This window comes from Chiloscyllium punctatum, chromosome 36, assembly GCF_047496795.1.
Source record: "Chiloscyllium punctatum isolate Juve2018m chromosome 36, sChiPun1.3, whole genome shotgun sequence".
Lineage (NCBI taxonomy): Eukaryota > Metazoa > Chordata > Chondrichthyes > Orectolobiformes > Hemiscylliidae > Chiloscyllium > Chiloscyllium punctatum.
Genome location: NC_092774.1, coordinates 12965394 through 12987572, shown reverse-complemented (window position 1 = coordinate 12987572; position 22179 = coordinate 12965394). Strand labels below are relative to the sequence as shown.

The following is a 22179-nucleotide window of genomic DNA, read 5'->3' as shown; positions in this document are numbered from 1 at the left end:
CTGAATGCAGTATTCCAAAGATGGTCCAAACAATGTCCTGTACAGCCACAACATGACCTCCCAACTCATCTACTCAATGCTTTGACCAATAAAAGAAAGCATCCCAAATGCCTTCTTCATGATCCTGTCTACATGTGACTCCACTCTCAAGGAACTATGAACCTGCACTCCAAGTTCTCTTTGTTCTGCAACACTTCCCTTAACTATGTCAGTCCTGCCTGGATTACTTGACCAAAATGCAAACCTGACATTTCTCCAAATTCAACTCCATCTGTTCCTCCTTGGCCCATCAGCCCTTCCGGACAATTCTAATTTATAGTGAACTCTCTTTCCTCTCTTATTCCCTAGATGCTGAAAATCTCCATCCCACACATACTCCGTCCATTCTCACTTTGCTGATCCTAATCCCTGCTGTACCTCATCCTGAAGGGTCTGGTTCATGCTGATTAACAGGCCCACACTCGGGAGGGGGGGGGGGGGGGGTCTAACTGAAACATACAGAATCTTGAACAGCCTGGACAGAGTGGAAGTTAGGAAGATGTTTCCATTGGTTGGAGGGATTGGAACCAGTGAGCACAGCCTTAGAGTAAAGGGAAGACCTTTCAGAATGGAGGTAAGGAGAAACTTCTTCAGCTAGAGAGTGGTGAATCTATGGAATTCACTGCCACAGTAGGCTGTAGAGGCCAGGTCACTGAGGATATTTAAGACTGAGATAGAGACGTTCTTGAGTATCTAGGCGATGGAGGGTTATGGAGACAAAGTGGGAGAATGTGATTGAGAAACGTATCAGTCATGATTGAATGATGGAGCAGACCGGATGTGCTGAATGGCCTAAATTTCTGCTCCCATGTCTTATGTTCTCTTGCTGTCCTGGATAGTGAGAGAGAATTGGAAGCAGGAGTAGGCCATCTGGACTTACAAACCTGCACCAACATTGAATTGTGATTCTGCCGACACTTATTGTCTTTCACTGTGTCTCACACCTACACACGCCTCATGGGTGCGGGGGGAAATATAAGCACTCCTGCAGTAAGGTGGTAGTGTGGGGGGTAGAGAAGAGAAAAAAAATACAACCCTGCCCGAACACCCCCCTCCCTGTTCCTCACCAATCTCACTGCCATGACTCCACATCGAGGAAGTACTTGCATCAAGAGCAAGCATCCCTCAGGATGACAGGCTGGTTTCAGTAAGTGTCTGCACTCCCTACTCCTTACTTCAACTGCTTACCAGCCCACTGCAGACAGGAGCATACTTAACCTCAGGGGTCCCAACAAGACCGCCATCAATTCCTCACTTCCCACCTTTTGGATTGAAACCCAATGCAATCATTTGTTGCCCTCCAATGGCACTGATTTCATTTGTGGCCATACGGCTTACCCCTGGCTGCCTACCTCCTGGACTGGCAGCTGGTATTTAGGTTGTGTTGTACCTTTCCTTTACCACTCCCACACTTTGCCTTTTGAGACTTCCAAACCGCAAATCAAGAGAGCGCTGACAACTTTACAGCACCTTTTCTCTACCTTCTCCCCTCCCTATGCTACCCTCCACCTTGAGGGTGAAGGTTAGCGAATTGCTACCACTCTGGAAGAGATTGCCAATGCCACACCTTCAGCCTTTGACCTGCTCAGTGCAGGGATGGTCACTGTCTGCACCATTGCTCTCCAAAGTCACATGGCCCTCGACTCCCTGTTAGCTGAGAAAGGAGGCACTTGTGCCCTTATCGGCTCTGACTGCTGTATCTACATCCCCGACTCCAGTGAAAACATTACTAACATTGCCGCCCACATTGGCGAGGCGGCCTCCTCCCTCCATGACACTACTCCCCGTTGGGACCTTTGGTCATGGATGGGTGGTTGGCTTGGCTTTTGGGCTCCCGCTCTCTTCCAGGGCCTTGTGCTTCTCATTGCTGGTTTCGTTCTGCGAGCACTTAGCATTATTTTCCAGAAACAGTGCTGTGCCCATTTCAGCTGCCTTCTGATGCCGAATATCCCAGCATCTTCCCAACTTGTGCCGCTTCTCATTTCTGACATTTCTGCACCAATGGATGGTGTCACTGACACTCTCTCTCCTGATCCTGGTGACCTGGACTATGACGGTTACCTTGGCGACTCTAAACATCGCCAACAAACCCCACTGGGTCCCTCCTTTTGCCGGTTCCTCTGAACTGACCTCATGATTTGGTGAAAGAAAAGAAGGAAGGAATTGTGGGAGAATTATTATATTCTAGTCAGCCATTTAGTCACATATTAAAAACCTGGAAACCACTTTCAATCTCAGCTTAGTGCCTGCTTGCCAAACCTTATGTTTCCCAGGCTAAGATTGTGTTTCCCAGGCTCAATAGAGACAGTCGGCCTTGCAGCTGTACTGCTACCTGATAAACAAATTCTTTCCTTGCATGGGAATATCTTTCTCTTTGCAAGGACCTATTGTACACATCAGCTACTAACCAACACTGTCCAGACAATACGTGACTGGGCAAAGTGCCTCAGTTTGCTCAATTTGCTGCAATTAACAGATTGCTAATTGTTAAATGATTGTAACTTATAGAATCACACAACTCTGTTTCTCGTCGGAGTGACTTGTGACCATGAGGTCGACTTGGCTCTCCCCGTGAGCTCCAAATAGACAGTCAATAACCCAAGGTTTGTGTGTCATGATTACTTACCTAATACTTATTGGACTACTACGAGCAAGTCACCCACAACATAATCCACTTCCATCCCCAACATGGATCAAGACACCATCCTTTTTTGCCAGACAAGTAAATGTATCAAGTTCAGGAAACAAAGCCTGTCAAACATTAACAGGCACAGATCTAGACCAACCTTTTCCAGAGTCTGTCCCTTCACCTCGATTGACTTTCTTTTCCCCCTCAGCTCCTACAAACCAACAGCTGAACCCAAGGATGAGAAAAGAAATGGGAAAGAGGGCGAGAAAAGAGAGTGCGGTCCTCCCAGATGTTAAACAGAGGAAGGAAGCTGCAACCTGGGATAAAGCTTAACCTTCATTCAGAGAGAGAGGAGCAGCAGCTTCAGAAGCTCATGGTCAAAACCATCCGCATTCAGACAATACGAGGGCTCTGATTGGCAGGAGGACCAGGCTCCTTCCGGTCCTTCAGGCTTTCCCAAAGGTTCGTCTCCCCGTCCATCAGAGCAATGAGGAGCGGGACCCCAAATCGATTTTACACATGCGCACCATCAGCACTGCTCACGGCCGATAGAACGGTTTACTGATCGCATGGGATTGTGGGTGCTACATCCGCCATTAACGAGATGAAATCAAGAGTCCCATTTGCCTTTTTAACCGTCTTTTTTTGTATGTTGGTGACGTATACGTCAGGGACTAATCTTTAATCGATGTTAGATTGATACACTGACTAAAACACAACAGGCATTCAACTCTAAACACTATTTCCAGTTCAGTGTCAGGATATCGCTCTTTATCTGTCCTCACATCAGGACAGAATCAAAGCCCGAAATCTGTTCCACCTGAACGTTGATTTTTGTTTAGTTTGCGGGTTCCAACCCTCCGTTTCAATCATTTATTAAAAGTTACTCGTGGTACATGTGCATCGCTGGCTGGCCAGCATTTAGTTCCCCTTGAGAAGGTGGTGCTGACCTGCCTTCTTCAACTGCTGTAGTCCACACGCTGTACGGTGACCCACAATGTCCTGAGGGAGAGAATTCCAGGATTTAGACCCAGCAACCCAGCAACACTGAAGGAACAGCAATGTGTTTCCAAGTCAAGATGGTGAGTGGATTGGAGGGGTACTTGCAAGAGGTTGTGTTCCCAAGCATCTGTTGCCCTGGTCGTTCTAGATGGAAGTGGTTGTTGGTTTGGAAGGTATTTTCTAAGGATATTTGGAGAATTTCTGTGTTGTGTCTTGTAGATTGTACACATTCCTGCTTCTGAACAGTGGGACAGAGGGAGTGGATGTATGTGAGATGGTGCCAATCAAGCAGGCGACTTTGTCCTGGATGGTATCAAGCTTTTTGGATGTTGTCGAAGCTGCACCCATCCAAGCTGGTGGGAGAGTATTCCTTGTCGAAGATGGACAGGGTTTGGGGAGTCACAGTATTGCTGACCTGTTGCCTGCTCTTGTTGCCATTGTGTCTGTGATTAGTCTAGTTGAATTTCTGGTCGATTGTAAACCCCAAGGATGTTGATAGTGGTGTGTTTAGTGACAGTAACACTGTTGAATATCACGGGGCAGTGGTCAGATTATCTCTTTTGGGGATGAGTCATTGTTTGTCATTGGCATGGCATACATGTTACTTGCCACTCCTGAGCCCATTGGATATTGTTAAGATCTTGTTGCATTTCAAACTGAACTGCTTCAGTTTGTGAGGAGTTGTGAATCATGCCGAACATTGTGCAATTATTGGTGAATATCACCACCTCTGACCTTATGATGGAGGAAGGTCACTGATGAAGATGGTTGAGCCTAAGAAGACACGACCCTATGAATTCCTGCAGAGACGTCCTGGAACTGAGATGACTGACCTCCAACAACCAAAGCCATCTCTCTCTGTCCCAGGTATCCCTGAACAATTCAGATACACAGTGGTTAGCACTGCTGCCTCACAGCGCCGGAGACCCGGATTCAATTCCCGCCTCAGGCGACTGACTGTGTGGAGTTTGCACATTCTCCCCGTGTCTGCGTGGGTTTCCTCCGGGTGCTCCGGTTTCCTCCCACAGTCCAAAGATGTGCAGGTCAGGTGGATTGGCCACGCTAAATTGCCCGTAGTGTTAGGTAAGGGGTCGATGTAGATGTAGGGGTATGGGTGGGTACGCTTCGGCGGGGCGGTGTGGACTTGTTGGGCCGAAGGGCCTGTTTCCACACTGTAAGTAATCTAATCTAATCTAATCTAATCTAATCTAAAACTAATTGAAGGAATACAGATGAAACACCCCTCTTCTGGGAGTCTCCAGTGCAAGGTTTTCTGTTCGGGAAACCATCTGATAAGTGTTGACTGTCATCAACCTTTTTGATCTTGGCCACACACAGCGCCCCCTGTCCATTAGCCCCCGCCACTCCAGCGCTCCCCGTCCATTTCTACCCCGGCACTCCAGCGCCCCCTATCCATTCTCCCTCACCACTCACAGCACCCCCGTTCTTTCCTCCCACCACCCACAGCTCCCACTGTCCATTCCACCGCCAACCACAGCGCCCCTTGTCCATTCTCTCTCCATCCCCAGGTTCTTGCCCATTCTCCCTCTATACTCCAAACACCCTGTCCATTCTCTCTCACGCCACCCTCTGTACCCCTGTCGTTTCATTCCTCAGGCCCTGTCCAGTCCGTCTCCCCACCTTCTACACCCATCTATTCTCTCTCACCCCACCCTCTGTCCCATGTCCATTCTTCCAGCCCCCACCATCCATTCTCTCTCTCTCTCCCCACCCCCCACCATCTGCCCCCCCCCCCATTCTCTCTCCCCTGAAATACACCAGGCTCGGAGTCAGGATTGGGGTTCAATGACAGAGTTTATTGCACAAGGAAATACCGGGGCTCCAGGGAGAGAAAGACTTTTTTTTTTATTTCAAAAATATACTTTATTCATAAATGATTTGATGGTCTGTACATTGGATCATGCCATACATATGTCCATATTTACAAACACAGATTCGACTTTATTCTTGTCCTTTACAATCCTGTGCATTTTTTCCATCTTGTATATATACATATATTTGGCTGAGGCATCAGCAGAGCCCAAAAAAACGTCTGTATGGGCCCCCTGTTCTTCTTTCGGCAGGCCGATCTTACACGGTGGTCTTTCCCCACCGCGCCTTGGCGGCAGCTGCCCCAAGCTTCAGCGCGTCCCTCAACACGTAGTCTTGGACCTTGGAATGTGCCAGTCTGCAACACTCGGTCGGGGTCAACTCCTTCAGCTGGAAGATCAACAGGTTTCGGACCGCCCAGAGAGCGTCCTTCACCGAGTTGATGATCCTCCAGGCGCAGTTAATGTTCGTCTCGGTGTGAGTCCCGGGGAACAGGCCGTAGAGCACGGAGTCCCGCGTCACGGCGCTGCTCGGGACGAACCTCGACAAGCACCACTGCATTCCTCTCCAGACTTCCTCTGCATAGGCACATTCCAGAAGGAGGTGTGTGACAGTCTCGTCCCCCCCGCAGCCACTTCGAGGGCAGCGTGCGGTGCGGCAGAGAGTCCGGGCGTGCATAAAGGATCTCACAGGCAGAGCCCTTCTCACCACCAGCCAAGCCACGTCTTGGTGCTTGTTGGAAAGTTCTGGCGATGAGGCATTCTGCCAAATGGCTTTGACAGTCTGCTCAGGGAACTGCTCAACAGGATCCGCCCTCTCCTTTTCCCGAAGGGTCTCAAGGACGCTACGTGCTGACCACTTCCTGATGGACTTGTGGTCAAAGGTGTTTTTCCTCATAAATTTCTCCACGAAGGACAGGTGATACGGAACGGTCCAACTACTCGGAGCGTTCCGCGGCAGCGAGGCCAGGCCCATCCTTCGCAACACCGGGGACAGGTAGAACCTCAGTACGTAGTGACACTTGGTGTTTGCGTACCGGGGATCCACGCACAGCTTGATGCAGCCACACACAAAGGTGGCCATCAGGGTGAGGGTGGCATTGGGCGTGTTTTTTCCCCCATTGCACCGGTCTTTGTACATTGAGTCTCTTCGGACCCGGTCCATCTTTGATCTCCAAATGAATTGGAAGATGGCCCGGGTGACTGCGGCGGCACAGGTCCTGGGGATAGGCCAGACCTGTGCCACATATAGCAATACTGAGAGGACCTCACACCTGATGACCAGGTTTTTTCCCGCGATGGAGAGCGACCGTTGCCCCCATCTGCCTAGTTTCTGTCTCATCTTTCTGATCCGCTCCTCCCAGGTCTTGGCGCACGCCCCAGCCCCCCCGAACCAAATACCCAGCACCTTCAGGTGGTCAGTCCTGACGGTGAAGGGGATAGAGGATTGGTCGGCCCAGTTCCCGAAGAGCATGGCCTCGCTCTTGCCTCGGTTTACCTTGGCCCCAGAGGCCCGTTCGAACTGGTCGCAGATGCACACGAGTCTGTGCACGGACAGCGGATCCGAGCAGAAAACAGCGACGTCATCCATGTACAGGGAGGCCTTAACCTGCAGGCCCCCACTGCCAGGAATAGTCACCCCTCTCAGGCTCGCATCCTTCCTGATGGATTCGGCAAATGGCTCTATGCAACACACAAACAAGGCGGGTGAGAGGGGGCATCCCTGCCTGACTCCAGATCTTACAGGGAAGCTATCTGATTCCCACCCATTGATTGAGACTGCACTGACAATGTTGGTGTAGAGCAGTCTGATCCAATTTCCGATTCCCTCCCCAAAGCCCATTTTGGAGAGGACATCCCTCATATATGTATGCGATATCCTGTCAAAGGCTTTCTCCTGGTCCAGGCTGATGAGGCAGGTGTCCACCCCCCTGTCCTGCACGTAGGCGATCGTATCCCTGAGGAGTGCGAGACTCTCAGAGATCTTCCTGCCCGGTACAGCACAGGTTTGGTCCGGGTGGATCACCGATCCCAGAGCAGACCTGACCCGGTTGGCGATGACCTTTGACAGGATTTTGTAGTCTGCATTTAACAGTGAGATCGGTCTCCAATTTCTAATTTCCTCCCTCTCCCCCTTCCGCTTGTAGACGAGGGTGATGATGCCTTTCCTCATGGATTCACTCATGGTACCTGCCCGGAGCATACTGACATACACCTCCAGCAGGTCCTGGCCGATCAAGTCCCAAAGAGCGGAATAAACCTCGACCGGTAAGCCGTCGCTTCCGGGAGTTTTATTCTTTTCGAAGGACTCGAGGGCCTTGGTCAGTTCATCCAGAGATAGCGGCTGGTCCAGCCTCTCTCGTGTTCCGTCATCTAGGACCTCCGTGATAGAGGACAGGAACGACTGGGAGGCCGCGCTGTCGGTCGGCTTCGAGTCATACAGGCTGGCGTAGAAGGATTTGCTGATCCTCATGACGTCAGCCTGAGATGACGTTACCGAGCCATCTTCTTTCTTCAGGCTGCTGAGCACGGAGCTCTCTTTGTGCACCTTCTGGAAGAAGAAACGTGAGCACGTCTCGTCCTGCTCCACCGAGCGGACCCTGGACCGGAAGATTATCCTGGAGGCCTCCGAGGCAAAGAGCGAGGCTTGCTGGCCCTTCACCTCCTTGAGGTCCTCCGTGACATCCACCCCCATCGTCTGCAGCAGGAGCAGGTTCTGCATACTTTCCTGGAGCTGGGACAGTTTTCCCCGCCTCTCTCTCGCCTCCTGGACACCTTTGAGGATAAAGAACCTCTTGATGTTCCCTTTTACCGTTTCCCACCAGTCCGCTGGAGACTCAAAGAGGGGCTTCACGGTTCTCCAACCTGCGTAATCCCTCTTGAGCTCTTCGATGTTTCCCGGGGTCAACAGCTTAGTGTTCAGTTTCCACGTTCCCTTGCCCGCCCGCTGTTCGTCCTGTAGGTGACAGTCGGCCAGCAGGAGGCAGTGGTCAGACGTCTGCACGGGGGGGATGGGCAGGGGTTGGGTATGGGTGGGATACTGTTCAGAGGGCCTGAGTGAAATAGATGGGCTGAATGGCCTGCTTCCACCTTGTCGGAATTCGATGACCCTCCCCACAAAGGAGCATTTTATCTGCATCTATCCTGTCAAGCCCCTTTCAGAAATCTACTGGTTTCGATAAAGGTATACAGCACAGAAACAGACACTTCGGTCCAATTTGTCCATGTTGACCAGGATTCCCAATCTAAAACCAGTCCCACTTGCCTGCATTTGGCCCATATCCCTCTAAACCTTTCTACTCATGTATCCATCCGAATGCTGTTTCAATGTTGTCACTGTACCTGTATCTACCACATCCTCAGCAAGTTAATTCCACATGCAATTCACCCTCTTTCAAAATATTGCCCCGCCGGTTTCTTTTAAATCTCTCTCCTTATATTTAAATAAAAATGCCCCCCCTCCCCCTCCCCTAGTTTTGAGTTCCCCAGCGCTGGATTGTTCTATGTTCTAAACTTAGTGCAGGAGGCTGAAAGAAATGAGCAGCTTTAAAACAAAAACCTCTCGGAGCTGAAAGCTTTCAATGATAGTCTGAGCCCGGTGGTAAGTTCAGGTAACCTTTATTGCAAACCAACTTTGTTACAGCTTCAGATCCCCCCCAGCAAAAAGGCAGAGAAAAAGCAGTTGCTTTTTGAACCCCACACCTCCCCTCCTCCTCACCCCCCCCCCCCACCCTGTCTTTACTATTGGGTAAAAACAATGACTGCAGATGCTGGAAACCAGATTCGGGATTAGTGGTGCTGGAAGAGCACAGCAGTTCAGGCAGCATCCAAGTAGCTTCGAAATCGACATTTCGGGCAAAAGCCCTTCATCAGGAATAAAGGGAGAGAGCCTGAAGCGTGGAGAGACTAGTGAGAGGAGGGTGGGGGAGTGGAGAAAGTAGCATAGAGTACAATAGGCGAGTGGGGGAGGGGATGAAGGTGATAGGTCAAGGCGGAGGGTGGAGTGGATAGGTGGAAAAGAAAATAGAAAGGTAGGACAAGTTAGGGGGACAGTGCTGAGCTGGAAGTTTGGAACGAGGGTGAGGTGGGGGAAGAGGAAATGAGGAAACTGTTGAAGTCCACATCGATGCCTTGGGGTTGAAGTGTTCCGAAGCGGAAGATGAGGCGTTCTTCCTCCAGGCGTCTGGTGGTGAGGGAGCGGTGGTTGAAATGTTGGGCCATAGGGCGGTGTGGTTGATTGGTGCGGGTGTCCCGGAGATGTTCCCTAAAGCGCTCTGGTAGGAGGCACCCAGTCTTCCTAATGGGTTTTGGGGGGGTGGACCTAACCAAGTAGATACGGAAGGCGGAAAAGGGGTGGGGAGGGAAATATATCCCTGCTGGTGTGGTCTGTTTGGAGGTGGCGGAAATGTCGGCAGACGATTTGGTTTATGCGAAGGTTGGTAGGGTGGAAGGTGAGCACCAGGGGCGTTCTGTCCTTGTTACGGTTGGAGGGGTGGGGTCTGAGGGCAGGAGTGCAGGATGTGGACGAGATGCGTTGGAGGGCACCTTTAACCACGTGGGAAGGGAAATTGCGGTCTCTAAAGAAGGGGGGCATCTGGTGTGTTCTGCAGATCCGGCGGGAGCAGAGGAATTGGGAATACGGGATGGCATTTTTGCAAGAGGTAGTGTGGGAAGAGGTGTAATCCAGGTAGCTGTGGGACTCGGTGGGTTTGTAGGAAATGTCGGTGTCAAGTCGGTCATCATTAATGGAGATGGAGAGGTCGAGGAAGGGGAGGGAGGTGTCAGAGATGGTCCAGTTAACTTTCAGGTCAGGGTGGAATGTGTTGGTGAAGTTGCTGAATTGCTCAACCTCCTCGCGGGAGCACGAGGTGGTGCCAATGCAGTCATCAATGTAGCGGAAGAAGAGGTGGGGAGTGGTGCCGGTGTAATTACAGAAGATCAACTGCTCTACGTAGCCAACAAAGAGACAAACATAGCTGGGGCCCATACGTGTGCCCATGGGCTACCCCTTTGGTCTGGAGGAAGTGGGAGGATTCGAAGGAGAAATTGTTAAGGGTGAGGACCAGTTCAGCCAAACGAATGAGAGTGTCAGTGGAAGGGTACTGTTGGGGACGTCTGGAGAGGAAAAAACGGAGGGCTTGGAGGCCCTGGACATTGCGGATGGAGGTGTCGAGGGATTGGATATCCATGGTGAAGATGAGGTGTTGGGGGCCGGGGAAACGGAAGTCTTGGAGGAGGTGGAGGGCGTGGGTGGTGTCTCAAACAGATGTGGGGAGGTCCTGGACTAGGGGGAATAGGACAGTGTCGAGGTAGGTAGAGATGAGTTCAGTGGGGCAGGAGCATGCTGAGACAATGGGTCGGCCAGGGTGGCCAGGCTTGTGGATCTTGGGAAGGAGGTTGAACCAGGCAGTGCGGGGTTCCCGGACTATGAGGTTGGAAGCTGTGGTTGGGAGATCTCCTGAGGTGATGAGGTTCTGTATGGTCTGGGAGATGATGGGTTGGTGATGGGGGTTGGGTCATGGTCGAGGGGGCAGTAGGAAAAGGTGTCTTCGAGTTGGCGTTTGGCTTCAGCGGCGTAGAGGTCAGTGCGCCAGACTCCCACTGCGCCCCCTTTATCCGCTGGCTTGATGGTGAGGTTGGGATTGGAGCAGAGGGATTGGAGGGCTGCGCGTTGTGAGGGTGAGAGGTTGGAGTGGGGGAGGGGGGGTAGACTGGTTGAGGCGGTTAATGTCCCGGCGGCAGTTGGAAATGAAGAGGTCGAGGGCAGGTAATAGGCCAGCGCGGGGTGTCCAGGTGGATGCAGTGTGTTGGAGGTGGGCGAAGGGGTCCTCGGAAGGTGGGCGGGAGTCCAGATTGTGAAAGTAAGCTCGGAGGCGGAGGAAGTGTTCGACATCACGGCGTGTATTAAATTCATTGATGCATGGACGGAGGGGGATGAAGATGAGTCCTTTGCTGAGGACTAATCGTTCGTCCTCAGTGAGGGGGAGGTCTGGGGGGATGGTGAAAACGCGGCAGGGCTGGGAGCTGGGATCTGGTGTGGGTGTGGAGCTGGGAGTGGGGGCGGAGCCGGTAACTGGAGTGGGTGTGATGGGGGGGGGGGAATGGGGGGTGGAGTCATGAGCTGGGGTGCTGTTCCCCTCAGGGTTCTGTAGGCCAGGAATGACGACAGTGGGATCTGTGGGGGGCATGTCAGCAGAATGCAGGTGAGTGGCGTTGGTGGGGGCGGAAGTGGGGGTGACCACAGCAGTAAGGGTGGCGGAAGTCACTGAGCGTGTGACATCAGCGATGATGTGAGGGGCAGAAATGATGTCACATGTGATGCACGAGGAATTGTGAGGGGCGGAAGTGGCTGTGGGAGTAGCCATGATGGGGGCGGAAGTGACATCAATCAGCGTGGGGGCGGCAGCTGCACCAGCCGCATGGCTAATGGCGTCCGAGCAATTTCAGAGGCCGGGGGAATCTTCTGGAATGTTTGAGGAGCGCTGGTTATGGAGGTGGGTGGATAAAAGTTTGTTGTACTTACAGTTTTTGATGTTTAAGATGGAGTTGAAATACTGTTTGTTGAGAGTATGAATTCTCCTGAGGATGTAGTACAGAGGGGGTCCTTTGCAATTCTGAGAGAGTGTGGCCCTCAGCTGAGGCAGGGCTGACTGTAGAAAGGTTAGGTGACGGTGCATTGCTGCAAGCGTGGAGCGGAGGATCTTGAAGGAGAACCGTTCCTGGTGTTTTTTGAATCTGTAGTCTGTACTGTTTGTCCTGTTCGGATCTGAACTCTGCTGGTTTAAAGGTGGTCTGGAGTCCGTGTGGGATGAGTTGGTTACGGAGGCAGGCACTGAGGAAGCGAATGGGGCTGTGGTAGCGAGTCTGTTTCAGGACATGGTTGAAGAGCCTCAGGGCAGAGGAAATGACCTGGGAGTTGGAGTGGGAGAGGGACTCCCTGAGATTCTTGTAGACAGAGGAGGAAAACTTCTTCAAGGCAGGCATCCTTGCAAGAGGATCCGCTGTAGGGTTAAAATCAACGAGGTAAAAACAAGGACTGCAGATGCTGGAGACCAGATTCTAGAATCACACAACTCCAGGTTGGAGTCCAACAGGCTTCTTTGGAAGCAGTAACTTTTGGAGTGCTGCCTCATCATCAGGTGGTTGTGGAGGATAAGATCCTGAGACACAATTTACAGCAAAACATTCCAGCGTCCTGCCACTGAAATGGTATATTCAACAAACCTGGATTGTTAAGTCTTCCACCTTTTCAAATAGGTTGCAGGTCTCATTACAATGTGAATCCCAGAACTTCTTGTTGTCACCTTCTCGAGATAACAAGGTTTGATAGCAAAAGCTCACCTCTCAGCTCAGACAATGCATTAAAGGTGTGAGGTCAGAGTCTGCCTGCATCCCAATCTTGAGTCAGACTGGTTCTGTTTCCAAAGTCAAAGTTACAAGCTGTTACATGTATTGACTGCCTGCACACACCACACCTCCCCTGTCCCACACCCCCCCTCACTGTCTTCACTATTGGCCAGCACCAAGTTGTCCCTTTGTAATTGGATCCTTGGTACATCCGTAACCCGGAGGAAGTATTGCCTCACTCAGCAATTTTAACCCGTACCCCGTCTCCAAGTAAGTGGCTCCCTGCTCATTTGCCAGGAAGGGTCAATGTAGAGTCAACCAGACTGCTGTGGGTCTGGAGTCAGGTGTAAGCCAGACCGGGTAAAGGATGCAGCTGGAACGACTGAGTGAATCCTTTCCCACAGTGGCGGTTCCCTTCCTGAACAAGGGAGAGGGGGAAATCAGATGGGGGCTTTCTCCCCCCCCCCGCCCCCCCCGACCTCCCTCTCCCTGAAACGGTCTCACCGTTAGATTCCGAACTCCACATTTCTGACCGAATACCGATTCTGACATTTGTTGTGGCGGGATTTGAACCCGGGAGTCCCCGGAAACAGGTCGACAGTCCAACTGATATTGGCACTCGGCCGTCACTCCTTCAATCCCCCTGCGATGGCACATGAACTCGCTGGTGCCTCTGCAGGTGGGAGGAGCGGGTGAAGCCCTTCCCACACTGAGAGCAGGTGAATGGTCTCTCCCCGGTGTGGATCCGATGGTGGGTCAGCAGGGAGGAGACCTGGGTAAAGGCCTTCCCACACTCGGGGCAGCTGAAGGGCCTCTCCCCGGTGTGGACGCGTCGGTGGGTCAGCAGGTTGGAGGAGCTGGTGAAGCCCTTCCCACACTGAGAGCAGGTGAACGGCCTCTCCCCCGTGTGGACCCACTGGTGTCTCAGCAGGGAGGAGACCTGGGTAAAGGCCTTCCCACACTTGGGGCAGCTGAAGGGTCTCTCCCCCGTGTGGACACGCTGGTGGGTCAGCAGGTTGGAGGAACTGCTGAAGGCCTTCCCACACTTGGGGCAGCTGAAGGGTCTCTCCCCCGTGTGGATACGCTGGTGGGTCAGCAGGTTGGAGGAACTGCTGAAGGCCTTCCCGCACTTGGGGCAGCTGAAGGGTCTCTCCCCCGTGTGGATACGCTGGTGGTTCCGCAGGTTGGAGGAGTAGGTGAAGCCCTTCCCGCACAGAGAGCAGGTGAACAGCCTCTCCCCCGTGTGGACCCGCTGGTGGGTCAGCAGGTTGCAGGAATTGCTGAAGCCCTTCCCGCACTCGGGGCAGCTGAAGGGCCTCTCCCCCGTGTGGACCCGCCGGTGGGTCAGCAGGGAGGAGGAATCGCTGAAGGCCTTCCCGCACTGAGAGCAGGTGAATGGCCTCTCCCCCGTGTGGATCCGCTGGTGGGTCATCAGGTGGGAGGATGTGCCGAAGGCCTTCCCGCACTCGGGACAGCGGAAGGGCCTCTCCCCAGTGTGGATCCGCTGGTGGGCCTGCAGGTTGGAGGAATGTCTGAAGGCCTTCCCGCAGTCGGTGCAGAGGAATGGCTTCTCCCCGGTGTGACTGCGTCGATGAGTCTCCAGGGCAGACGGGAAATGGTAGCCTTTCCCACAGTCACCACACTTCCACGGTTTCTCCACAGGGCGGGATTCCTCTGGTTTCTCCATGGCCACAGCTTCAGCTGCACACAAACACGTGGAGAGCCCCTCCCTGCCTTGAAGTCCCCTTCCCAGGCTGTATAACTGTTTCAGGCTCCACACACAGTGCGCTGCAACTGTGGGATGTCTCGTCCAGTCCCACTGATGCTGAAAACATCCTCAAACAGGAACCAAAAAGTGTAGATCCCTCTCACAGAAATCACAGTCAAAAATCGTTGCGGTCCCGATGGATTCAGAGACTGTCAGACATTGACATCAAAGTGAGGACTGCAGACACTGGAGAGTCAGTCAAAAAATGTGGCGCTGGAAAAGCACAGCAGGTCAGGCAGCATCCGAGGAACAGGAGAGTCAATGTTTCGGGAATAAGCCCTTCATACGTTGATTTTGAAACTTCAAGTCGTCAGATTTTCATATACTCTGCAAAAAGAGATTACAAAAGTCATCACTATCAGTACAGGGTAGAAATTCAGAACAAGCAATTCTACTTTCTGTGGAATATTCTTTTCCTGTTCCACAAAATTGAAAGCACCATCCCACTCTCCCTTCCCCTCTGTTCTCACTCCGCTCTAACTAATTCCCCTGAAGGTGCTGATTCAGGATCTTACAGGGGCAGAAAAAGCAAAAACATCAAGACTGACATCTCTCTGAATTTTGGATACCTCCACCTGAAAGTTAATATCTTTCACAACACTGGGATCCTGCTGAGAGTGAGCAGGTCTGATTTTGGGAAGCAATAAAAAAAGTGTCAATTCAGGGTGAACCTGCAATGCAGCTTCTTGAGGAAGGACCAGACACAAAATGGTTAATGACCCCGGGAAGGTGGGAGCAAAATGAGACATCAAGCCATTAACACCGACACACTTCAGTCAAACCCTTCTGCTCCCAGTCAGGGCAAAACATGCTCTGAAAGTCCAGCCTTCACAACCACACTTCTGCTTTCACTGAAGACAATTAGAGTCACACAGCACGGAAACAGACCCTTTGGTCCAACCTGCCCAGATATCCTAAATTAATCTAGTCACGTTTGCCATCACTTGGCCCCTATATGAGCCGGGAGCTGGCAGATGGGACTAAATTGGGTTGGCTCTCTTGTCAGCAAGGACGGAGTTGGACCGAAGGGTCTGTTTCTGTGCTGTACATCTCTATGACTCCAGTCACATTTGCCATCACTTGGCCCTGACCCATCATATTCATATGTCCATCCAGGAGCCTTTTAACTTGTCATCGTACCAGCACCCACCACTTCCTCTGGCAGCTCACTCCATCGCTCAAGTGACTCCACGTTGAAAGCGTCTGGTCTGGTGCACCAGATGACACCAGGATAATCTCAGATCATTTTCAGATCACATTGATATTCAGTCAGTGACTTTCCCGATCAGGATGTTGTACGTGATCAAACAGGTCAGTGAGTAGGCGATCCCCCACCTCTTAGTTCAAGTATCTCTACGAGAACTCCCTTGCTGGAGGGTCCCTTGGAGACACTTCAACTGGACTTCATTGAGTTGGAGAAATGAGTTGAGTTGCTATAAATATGTTTTGCTTATTGTTGATGTCTTTTCAAAGTGGATTGAAGTCTACCCTCCTCCTAACACTACTGCTGAGACTGTGGTGAAGATTTTGTTTAAGGAAATAATTCCCCCCTTCAGTATACCTGCGTGCATTAGCTCGGACAATGGACCACACTTTGTGGGTAATATTAACGGAGAACTCTGTTCCCAGCTTTGTATTTGTTGGCAACTGCACGGTGCTTATCATCCTCAGGTGACCGGCCTTGTTGAATTTTTTAACCAGACGCAAGACTAAACTTGCCAAATTAATGGCCGAGTCTGGCCTCTCCTGGTTATGCTAATCCCTGTGGCCTTATTCCAGATGCGATCCATGCCTGTGGGCAAGACATGACTGTCTCCAGCTGAGAGTCTCTCTGGTCACCCTCTCCGTACCCCTTGGAACGATTCGGCTCCCTTCTCAGTCCACGTCCACCACATGACCAAAACAATGATTGGTTATGTTCTTACTCTAACTAGTGTTATGTGTGCCTTTCACTCTCAGGAGCGTACGACCTACAGCGATGTTCCCTCCCTTTCAGCCTCGTCACGGGTAGACCCTGGTTCATTGGTGCTCGTCAAGAACTGGACTGGCAAAGGTCTCCACCCTCGTTGGGATGCCCCTTCCAGGTTCTACTTCCCACCCCTACGGCGGTCACAGTCGCTGGGCGCTCAGCTTGGGTCCAACGGCACCATTGTAAATTGATTGACCGCACCAATCAAAAGGGGGAAAGACGAGGAGAGAATTCTGGAATCCCAACAAAAGGAGTGGACCCTGTCCATTTGGGTTTTTGAATCTTGCTGTTGTTCTAATGTTAATCTTATTACAGATACTTGAACTAAGAGGAGGGACATGTGGGGGATCACTGATCTCCTCACCTCTCTGATCACGTACAACATCCTGATGGGGAAAGCCACTAAGTATGGATGGGACCAGGAATGATCAGAGATTATCCACCACCCATACTAAGGAGATGTCGTCTAGTGAACCGGACCAGACCCCTTTGACGTGTGGAACGTGATGAAGATTGATTATTGTAATGGACTCTTCCATCAGAAAGACCAGATGGTCCATCTGGACAGTAGAAATCAGGGGGAGTTACCATGGTGTTACCGAACCTGTCTTTTTGATCTTACCTGCAGACGCAAGCCTAGTGAGGATAAAAATGATCAACCCCGTCATTATGGTAAATATTTTAAGGACGCCCAGGAACACCATCCCTTTTTGTAGGACGGGCCGACTCGAGAAAAGGGAAGCCTGATAGGGGAAACTCCTCAATCCACAAGGAACTTATTTATACAGGCCCACAGAACGCTCTTCACCCCAGAGGCAGTAGTATGTTACTCCTCTCTAGCGGGAGATGACTTACTTGCCCCGTCCCCAGACTTCCTACTGCCGATCCTGTGAAGAGAAATATCACTTTCCAATACCTCCGGTCTGTGTATACAAACAGCTGGTGTAACACTGCCTGGGGTACAGCAGGCCTGATGTGGCACATGGACCTGGAACGGAACCCTTCCCTTGTGCATTTATAGGCCTTTTCTCTTTTCAGAACCAGATACTGTCACCAAGACCATGTACAATAGAGCGAAGGGAGAGCCCAATGGGAACAGCATTCTGAGGACCATTGTCTCCCATACACTGCGAGTGCTCAAGTCACTTGGCCCATTTTATTACAGCGCTCAAGCGACTCCCCTTGCAAAACGTTGACCCTATACTCCTGTAGATCTGACCAGACCCCCTGATGTAACATTTCAGTAACCTATTTTGATAAACTCTCCCTAATATACACCAAACCAGACTATTATTTCTTCAGCTAAGGTAAAGCTACCAATTTCCTTGTCCTGGATGGCAAAGATGTCCCTGATAAGGTCAGTATCGGAGCCCTTGTTCCCACAACAGTACCTTGTCCTGGCCAGTGGACAAGTCGATGGAACCTCCATCTGAGGAGGATGCAGCGGTCGGTCTCAGCCAACCTTGCTCCAACTGGAAGGATCCCAAGGGACTGGGTGACAATACAGGACACCCGATAGGCTGGGAAATCCAGAGTACCCTGAGGTTGGAAGGATCGGCAGGGTTGACAAGTCAACAGAACCGCAGTTCCCTCTTTTGCGGCCTGACCATTTGAGGAAATAAGAGTAAAGAGGCTCTGGAACAGAGTAAACTGGGATTATCAGACCTGTGTCTTTACTCTGTGCAGAATCGATATGCCTTAGACTATATACTCGCCCGGGAGGGTGAGGTCTGCACCATTGTCCAAGATAAATGCACTATGGGTATTCCTGATCTCACTGGCAATATTAACTAAGATACAAGAAGAGATTCAGGTATTCCGTGACAGAATGACTGAAGGGACCAGTTGGGGAAACTGCAGATCGGGCCGATGGTACAATTGGCTTATCAATTTAGCTATGTCTGTTTGTCGGTATTGGTATTGTTAGGTATTTAATTGCTAGGCTTATGAGGGCCCTTAGTGATATAGATTTGCCCCAGAAGATGTTCCTTTCGCGATCTGATGGCTCATCCACAAGTGTCGATGGTGATGATAAATATGACCAGATGAGCTGCGAAGATGGTGGTGCCTCTCTACAGGATGTTGATGGCTGGACCACCTTGAAGGGCATTCGTTTGGACTAGCCTTCTCTTTCAGTGATCACGGTGCAATCAAAGGGAGGAATGAGGGTGTGGGCATCTGGGTGATGAAGTCTATAGCCTTCAAACTTGTCTTTAAACATTCAGACTAAAATGTAATGCTGAATTATTAAATACATTTACTGCACTAGAAAATAAACAGGCAGGAAGGCTCAGAATGAGGAGAGAACTTAAAGATAGGGACACCTGGGCTCACCAAGTGATAACAGGATGCTGTCAGGCAATTAAGAACGTTTGCCTCAGCATCGGTGAATCTGTGAACAGGACACCAAGTGATAACATTCATAGCCGTTCCCTTGTGAAATTAATGATAGTCTTTGAATCTGACCCTGAAACAAGACTGGGTACTATCCATAGCTTTGTAATTAACGGTTGGATCTTGTCCATTATAATGGATTCTTACTACCCCTTGCAAGCAGTGCATTCACAAAATAAATCTTTGCTGTCTTCAGCGTTCAAAAGGACGAGAGAGAGAGATGAATCCCGTAGAGAATTAACTCTTCGTGCTTATCTGCTATGGATTGAATTGAATTGCATTTTGGGGCTTTCTGATGAGAGATTTTTATTCCAGGCTTCCAAAGAGTATGATTTCCAGGACAAACCAAGAGTGAGGTGTTACAGGTCTGAGTTCTCAAAGGATTCCCTGGGCCACCTCAAATCTCCAGTTTAACATGGGAGGTAGGACAAAATAGCTTCTGCTTGGCTAACTCGGTGGGACTGAGTCAGGCAGATACGACTCAGAACAAACAAGAATCCACAGACGGATGTAAATCCAGTGAAATAAATTGCAAATGCAGAAGTAACAAATCTGAACCTAACCATCAATCGCAGAAGTAACATTTAATCCTAACCACCAGACAGGACAAATACGATTCCGAGAACAGGTTGTCTACAAGAAATTATGATAGATTAGATTAGATTCCCTACAGTTTGGAAACAGGCCCTTCGGCCCAACCAGTCCACACTGACCCTCTGAAGAGTAACCCACCCAGGACCATTTTCCCTCTGACTAATGCACCTAACACTATGGGCAATTTAGCATGGCCAATCCACCTGACCTGCACATCTTTGGACTCTGGGAGGAAACCAGAGCCCCCGGAGGAAACCCACGCAGACACGGGGAGAATGTGCAAACTCCACACAGACGGTCACCCAAGGCTGGAATTGAACCTGGGACCCTGGTGCTGTGAGGCAGCAGTAGCTAACCACTGAGCCACCATGCCAGCCTAGGCTAAGTCAAAAATGCACGAGGACCTTGCAGGATCTGATTGGTTGTTACTATGTGATCATGCTCAATGTCTGAGTCTAAACAATGTACATAAGTTCTATCCAAACTCTGTAAAAGTCGGCGGATTCTTTTGGCACTCTAGGAGTACTCATCGGTGGCTCAGTGGTTAGCACTGCTGCCTCACAACACCAGGGTCCCAGGTTCGATTCCAGCCTCGGGGGGCTGGCTGTGTGGAGTTTGCACATTCTCCCCGTGTCTGCGTGGGTTTCCTCCCACAATCCAAAGATGTGCAGGTTTGGTGAATTGGCCATGATAAACTGCCCGTAATGTTAGGTGAATTAGTTAGAGGGAGATGGGTCTGGGTGGGCTACTCTTCAGAGGGTCGGTGTGGACTGGTTGGGCCGAAGGGCCTGTTTCCACACTGTTGGGAATCTAATCTAATCCTTCTGGGCTGATCAGAGTCTACCGACCCGGCCGGATCAAAGAATAAACTATTGCTTGTATGATTGACAAAGTCACTTCCAGGTGTGTTTATTGACCAATCCTAGAAATCCGAAGATCCGGACAGCAGTCCAGATCAGAACAACCAGATAGGAAATGGTTAATGTCCCCAGGATGTGGGGAGCAAAATAAGACACCAAGGCGTTAACACCAACACCAGGGAGAACCTGAACATACAGACGTGACAAACATTAGTGGCAAGCCAGAATCACAGATGTACAGCACAGAAACAGTCCCTTCAGTCCATGCTGACCAGATATCCTAAATCAATCTAGTCCCATTTGCCAGCACTTGGCCCATGTCCCTCTAAATGTTTCCCAACATATACCCATCCAGATACCCTTTAAAAGGTTATAATTGTAGCCACCACTTCCTCTGGCAGCTCATTCTTTACACACACCACCCTCTGTATATAGGAGTTTCTCCTTAGGTTTCTTTTAAATCTCACCCTAAACCTATGAGCAATCCCAGATCAAAGATCTTGTCTATTTACCCTCGCCATGTCCCACATTATTTATACAAGGAGTTAACAAGAATGAAAGCTATGTGAAGGAAATATATAATTGCTTTTGTATTAGCTAAAATGTGCATACATGAAATGTGCCTGCAAACAATGTTACAGACAAACAGATAAAGGTGCTGTGAGGGGAGGGGGTGTAGATTAAACTAGATGTGCTCGTACAAACAGTTATAACCATCTATTTCCTGCTTCTGCAAAAACAAAAAAACACAATCAAGGAGGTTAGAGAGCTCAGTGTCGGCGGAAAATGGAAGGAAACGTTGCTTTCGCAAACAAGGAAGCAGCTGGCAGTGAAAGAGGATATACGCTAACACTTTGTTCACACACAAGGCCGGATAAGGCAAGAAATAGAGAAGAATAATGGGCGCCACCGGGAAAGAATGGAGGGACAAACCGATCTTTCACGGGTCAGCTTGGAACATCAGGGCGAGGGGGGTGGGGGAATGTGAATGAGGGAAAGAAGCTGAATGTGCTGGAGCCAAGGTGGAGCAAGAACAGAGGATGCAAAACCGGCTTGAAGCTGCAATGAGGAATATTGCTTGTTCTGTACTTGGACCTGTTGCAGTTACTGGTGGGAATCGGGTGCATTTTAAACATCAAAACAGAAAAGATATCCAGCCCTCCCCCTTCCCAATCTCTATCCTTCAGTCCCTCCTCACCCGGGTAACTAAGACACATACCTGAGTTTGCGGAGTCTGCTCCCTCCCTGGATTCACTCCAGTTGCTACAAGTGACCAATTTCCCCTCCTCCCATCTCTGTCTCCCTCCCAGGATGAAGAGTTGCCCAGACAGAGTGAGATTCACATTGAAACGGACAGGGCCACTTCCGCGTTGTGACGTCACAAAGGAACTAGGGGCGGGGCGAGGAAACGTGACGGTTCAGGAGGCGGGGCGAGTCCTTCAGCGGGCCGCCGCACCGCGCATGCGCGGCCCCAGCAGCAGACGGGGAGAACAACTCACTTTCCAAACCCCCTCCCTTCAGAGAATCCCCACAGTGTGGAAGCAGGTCACTCGGCCTCACCGACCCTCCCAAGGGTCACCCACCCACACCCATTCCCCCACATTGAACCCTGGGCAATTGTTGGAAACGAAAATCGCTTCCTAATAATCGCTCGAGACAAATTCAGGAAAACAAAGGTTTATTTACAAGTGTGCAGAGTTGGGCACCCTTCTGAGAAAAAGGCGCCCCGAGGCTTACAAAGTTTCTCA

The 22179-nt window shown here is 50.7% G+C and overlaps 1 protein-coding gene across 1 annotated transcript in view; it reads right to left on the bottom strand.

The window, feature by feature from the left end:
* The window catches only part of LOC140460007 (uncharacterized), a 136964-nt gene that overhangs the window by 77812 nt on the left and 36973 nt on the right, over positions 1–22179 (bottom strand). Inside the window, exon 3 of the mRNA XM_072554412.1 lies at positions 13484–14680. Within this exon, the coding sequence (XP_072410513.1) occupies positions 13484–14680 (1197 nt within the window). The remainder of the gene's footprint in view (positions 1–13483; positions 14681–22179) is intronic.